The sequence below is a fragment of the Elephantulus edwardii genome, unplaced genomic scaffold (assembly GCF_000299155.1).
Source record: "Elephantulus edwardii isolate Elephantulus edwardi_28Jun2011 unplaced genomic scaffold, EleEdw1.0 scaffold00163, whole genome shotgun sequence".
NCBI lineage: Eukaryota > Metazoa > Chordata > Mammalia > Macroscelidea > Macroscelididae > Elephantulus > Elephantulus edwardii.
In genome coordinates, this window is record NW_006399913.1 from 3,988,647 (window position 1) to 3,994,646 (window position 6,000).

General features: G+C 39.9%; 1 protein-coding gene across 2 annotated transcripts in view; it reads right to left on the reverse strand.

The window, feature by feature from the left end:
- The window catches only part of CCDC81 (coiled-coil domain containing 81), a 55,360-nt gene extending 53,949 nt beyond the window's left edge, over positions 1-1,411 (reverse strand). For both annotated transcript variants that reach the window (XM_006895260.1, XM_006895259.1), the window contains exon 1: positions 1,333-1,411. In XM_006895260.1, the coding sequence (XP_006895322.1) occupies positions 1,333-1,411 (79 nt within the window). The remainder of the gene's footprint in view (positions 1-1,332) is intronic.
- Between the last annotated feature and the right edge of the window lie 4,589 nt (positions 1,412-6,000).

Consider the following 6,000-nt stretch of genomic DNA (forward strand, 5'->3'; position numbering starts at 1 on the left):
CACCCTCTCCAGAACAAACCTGTTTGTTCTCTTGGCAGTCCATGGTATATTTAATACTCTTCAACAGCACCACAACTCAAAGACATCGATTTTTCTCTATTTTCCTTAATCAATGTCTAGCTCTCTGATGCATAACAAGTAATTGCGAAGACCATGGCCTGGATCGGGTGCACCTTAGTCTTTACACTGAAATCATTGCTCCTTAGCTCTCTGGAGGGGTCCTTAACAGTAAATATTCCTAATGCAATTAGTCTTTTGATTTCCTGACTGCTGGTGACAACACTGTTGATTGAAGAACTAAGCAAGCCGAAATTGTTAATAACCTCAATCTAATCTCCATCTATCATGGTGCTGCCAATTGGTCCAGTGGTGAGAATCTTTGATTTTTTTGATGTTGAGCTCCAACCCACCTGAAATCTATAGTCCTTGTCCTTTTGTAGCTAATACTTTAGACTCCTGAAAGTGCACTGGCAAAGAGCTGGCATTTTTCAAATTATGATTTGTATGTGAGGATGGTGAGACCAAAGTGTCAGAGAAGTTATCAGTACCGTCTCAAAATAAAAAAAATTAATTAGTTACCATCTAGTCAACTCATAGTGTATCAGAATAGAATTTAGCTCTGTGGTGTTTTTAATAGTTGAGGGTTTCTTTTTTAATTTTTATTCTTTTATTTTTATTTCAGTGAAAGTACAAATAAATTGGGTTTTCATTCATCTTACATTTTGATGCATGTCCTCCGGTCCAGCTTGCTAACTAATTGTCATACACATAATATTTAATCATACATCTCCTTCAGACTGTCCTTCTCTTCACCTTCAAGTGTTTATTATCTATCTATTCTTGGCCTGCACTCTCCAGCACCCCATATCCATCCTACTTTTTATAATTAGATCACCTGACCTTTTCCCAAAATACTTCTGGATGAACTCAAAGCTTCAAAACCTTTTTATTAGCAACCAAACATGCTAAACATTCACTCCTTCAACTCATCCCTTTCTCACATTAATACACCACTACCCTGGAGTAAGTTCTGAGTCACAGATACTCTTCTCTCCACTGGTTTTCAAGGCTGTAACTCTGAGAAAACTGCCCATTTTTCTCCCTAGAAGCACCTGGTATATGGGAACTAATAACCCTACAGGTTAGCAGCGCTCCATCTCAGGGCATATTAACTTGAGCTTGATATGGTTACCCAGCTGGCTGTAAAGCAACAGTTACTCCAGACCAGGCTTGAGTCAAGAAATTCCGCAGCAGGACTTCTGCCTCACTCACTTCCTAAGCGAGTGAGCATACAGACCCCCCCCAGCTCTGCAGCCGCCCTCCTATGCTTACCCTCTTGGGACAATGACGGCAGCGTGGGCAGCACCCGCTTGCCCAGACCCTCCAAGTTTGAGGTTAGTGTGTCCAACATCTCGCGCGAGCAAGTTTTTCCAGCAGATGCGGGACTGCGCGACTCTCCCTCCGTAAGAGTTCCTCGATGGTTGTCTTCTCTTCCTTCCTTCTAGGAAATTTGCACCAAAGTGATTTTCACACCTTCTCCTTTTAGCTAGCTGTAGGTGTGCCGTGAAAAATGAATAAAAGTCTTTATTCCTTTTTACTGATTTGACTCTGTGTTCTTTCTCGCCCTCTCTTCTCACCGCTCTGGTTCTCCAGGGACTGACTCTTAGCTCAGGAGGTCGGAGAGCTCACCGGATCCTGAGCCAGTGAGTTCAAGCCCGAAGCCTCCAGGCAAGGATGCGGCTCTGCAGGGCGAGTGGAGGGTGGACCAGGACCGAGGGCGGCTGCGCTCCTATGACGCAACAAAAGTTGCTGGGGAGCCGGCCGGGGCTCCGCCCCTAAGGAGCCGGTGGCTGGGAGTGTAACTGAGTTTAAGAAATTAACTTTTCCCCCTCTCCCCAATTTTGAGGGTTTGTTGTTTAATTTTCCCTTTACGTTCTGAGTGTTAATGGGACTAGTGGTTCGAGATGGACCGTTTTCGGGAACAAATTTGAGACTGACCGGGAGTGGTTAACATTTGAGTCCTTGAGAATTTGTGTTTGAACTGCAATTAGTTTCTTGGTTTTATTTTTATCTGGGCTTTCTTTATATGAAATGAAGAATTAGAAGGTAAAGAGTTGACTTTTTAAAATTACTTTTTTTTTTTCTTTCCTTTTTCCTCTTTTTCCCTTTAAGGGAGCTCGAGTGGCCTCGTGGGTTAGGAGTTGCGCAGTCAGAAGGCAGGCCCTTCAAAATCACCCAAAGGGCAGTCTCCTCCCTTGTGATTTACATTCTCTGAAAACCCGTGAGAGGGTCAGATGAGACTCCACAGCAATGCTTACTTTACTTTTTTCTTTTCTGAGTTTGCAGTAATTTAGAGGACTCTAACTGATTTTTGTATGTTGATCCTTTAACCTACCAGTTTGCTCAATTTGGTGGGTAAGATAAAGCAATTTTCTTTCTGAGTCTTTGGGAATTTCTTTATGATCATATCATTTGCAAATGGAGCTAGTTTTACTTTCTCTTTGCCTGTTTGGATGCTTATTATTTTCTCTTCTTGCTTTATTCCAGTGTCTAGGACTTCTGATACAATCTTGAATAGAATTGGTGATAACGGGCATTCTTCTTTGGTTTCTATTCTCAAGGGGAATCGCCATTGAGAGTGTTAGTCCTTGGTTTTGTATATATGCTTCTGATTATATTGAAGCATTTCCCTTCTAGCACTAGTTTACTGAGCGTTTTTCTTAGGAAAGCATGTTAAATATTGTTAAATGCCTTTTCTGCATTGATTTATCTAATCAATGCTTCTTTTCCTTTGTATTATTGATGTACTGGTTTACACTGATTGTTTTTCCTTTACTGAACCATCCTAAGCAAAGTGAAAATCATAATAAAAATTTTTCATTTAACATTTATCCAAATTAAAAATATTTCTTCTTCAAAGATTAATATTTGGGGAAAGTGGTATGGGAAAGAAAATGTACAACAATGGGAAAATATAAATAAAACATTTTTATAATAAAATATTAATCTTTTATCTTTAAAATACTAATTAATAGGTAAGCTATATAATGGGGAGAATATTCACAATACATATACCTAAGGATGATTAGGGATGATAGAAGGAGAATTGATACCTTTGAGCTGTGGTGCTGGAAAAAAGAGTACTGTACATACCATGAACTGGAGGAGAACAGGTTCATCTTGGAGACGGTAAAAGGCTGCTCCTTGGAGGCAAGGATTCCAAAGCTTCGTCTGACATACTTTGGACATGTTGCAAGGAGGGATCAGTCTTTGGAGAGGAATGTCATGCTTGGGATAGTGGAGGGACAGTGCAGAAGAGATGGATGAGATGGATTGTTTCAGTGACTAGGGTAATGGGGTACTGTGTCAGAGACAATAAGGATGGCACAGGATAGAGCAGGGTTTATGGCTGTTGTACACAGGGCCGCAATGAGTCACAGGTGACTCGACGGCATATAACAACAACAACATTTGGAGAATATACACTTTTAAATATCCAAAATTGAAAAATAAGAAAGCTTGAATTTTTTAAAAGTGATCAAAGAGCACATGAAAATATTCCCAATGATAATGATTATTCAAGAAACATATTAAAATGATGATGAGATACCACTAAATATTTAGAATAGCTATAGATTAGAATTATAATGCTAACTGTTGGTGAGGATATGGAATAAATATAACTCATACACTGCAAATGAGAATGTAAAATGGTTAAACCCACTTTGAAAAACGGTTATACACGTTTTTAATGTTAAGCATTGTTGTTGATTGCCATCAAGTCGAGCATGACTCATAGCAAACCTATGAGTAAAAGACCTGAAAGCCTTTCTATAACTATGGTCATTTCTCAAAGATCATAGAGTTTCCAGAGGCATGTTGTGTTGGAAGTGGATGCTAGCATATCACTTATCTATTCCAGGTCTAACTATTCAAGCTAAAGAAACAAAAACATACATTCACATGTTATGCACAAATATTCAAGACAGCTTTATTGATAATAATAAAAAACCTTAAATAAGGTATGTGTCCATCAAATAGTAAAGGGTAAGTGCCAGGGTGGGGGGGGAAAGTCATATTCAATAACAGAAAAGAATAAACTATTGATGTGGGCAACAACAAGGGTGGGCCTTAAAATCATTATGTTGAGTAACAGAAGCCAGACACAAAGAACACATACTGAGTGATTCCTTTTATAGAAAATTCCAGAAAATAAAAAAGATAGTGATAAAATCAAATCCTTGCAACAATGAATGAGTGAAAACCCAAAATCTCTGTAAATGTTCATTAAAATTAATAAAATTTAATAATAAAAAGAAAATATGGGAAAAAAAAGCAAATCCTGGGGTTAGGATGATTTGCAAATGGGTTCGAGAAATCTTCTGGAATGGTGAACAATTCTGTATCTTGACTATAGTTAAGGTTTCACAGGGGTATTTCTGTTGTTCAGTTGAGTATCACTATCACTTACAGCCACCCTATGAACAATAATAGGTCAGAACCTTGCCCTGTATTGCCCTATACCCATTATAATCTCTATCATGTTTAAGCCCACTGTTACAGTCGCTGTGTCAATTCATCTTCTTGTTGGCCTCCCTTTCTTTTATTGAACCTCTACACTTCCCAGAATGCTGTCCTTTTCCAAGTACTGGCACTTCCTGGTAATATGTCCAAAGTGTATGAAGTCTCACCATCTTTGCCTCTTAGAATTACGCTGGTTGCACTTCCTTCAAGAGAGATTTGCTTATACTTTAAGCAGTCCAAGGGATATTTAGAACTCTTCACTAATATCACAATTCAAAGGCATGATTCTTCTTTGATCTTTCTTATTGTCCAACTTTCAAAAGCATAGGAAGCAATTGAAAAGACTTAACATCAGGCTCACTCTAGTCTTTGATGTTCTTGCTCTTTGGAACTTTAAAGAGGTCCTTGACAGCAGATTTCCCAGTGTAATGTATCTTTTGAGTTCTTCCCCCTCCCTTTAATGGACCTCTCTTTTATTTGTCAACAACCAAGTATAAGAAACTTCATTTGTAGTGTGTTCAGTTGTCTATCTTTTGCACATGTGCATTCAGAAGGGACTTTGAGGTTTTTCTGCAGCACATGAGCATCCCCAGGCTCTATCCTCTTATACCAATTCTCTGGCACATAAAACAACAACAGTAGTTCAAATTTAAACAAGGTGTACATCAGAGTTGTATTCTTTCACCACACTTATTCACCCTGTACTATGAACAAATAAGTTAAACTGTTGTTGTTGTTGTTATGTTGTTATATGCCATTGAGGCGTTTGCAGCTCAAGCAACCCTATGTAGAACAGCCCTAAACCCTGCTCTGTCCTGTGCCAATCGCACTGCCTCTGACACACCTATCCCGATTAACCCAGTCACTGAATCAATCCACCTCATAGAGAGCCTTCCCCTCCTGCGCTGTCCCTTCACCCTACCAAGCATGATGTCCCTCTCTAAGGACTGGTCCCTCCTTACAACATGTCCAAAGTATGTTAGACAAAGCCTCAGAATCCTTGCCTCCAACGAGCAGCCCGCTTTAACCCTCTCCAGGATGAACCTGTTTGTTTTCTTAGCAGTCCATGGTATATTTAGTATTCTTCTCCAGCACCACAGCTCAAAGACATCAATTCTCCTTCTATCCTCCTTAGTCACTGTCCAGCTCTCTGATCCATAACAAGTGATAGCAAAGACGATGGCATGTATCAGATGCACCTTAGTATCCAGAGAGACACCATTGCTCTTGAGTACTTTGGAGAGGTCCCTAACAGCAGACTTTCCCATCGCAATACGTCTTTTAATTTCCTGCCTACTGCTGCTGAGAGTGTTGACTGTGGAGCCAAGCAGACTAAAGCTGTGAACAATCCCAATCTCTTCACCATCCATCCTGATGCTGCCAATTGGACCAGTGGTGAGAATCTTTGTCTTCTTGACATTGAGCCTCAATCCATATTGGAGGCTGCAGTCCTTGACCCTCTGCAGCAAGCGCTTC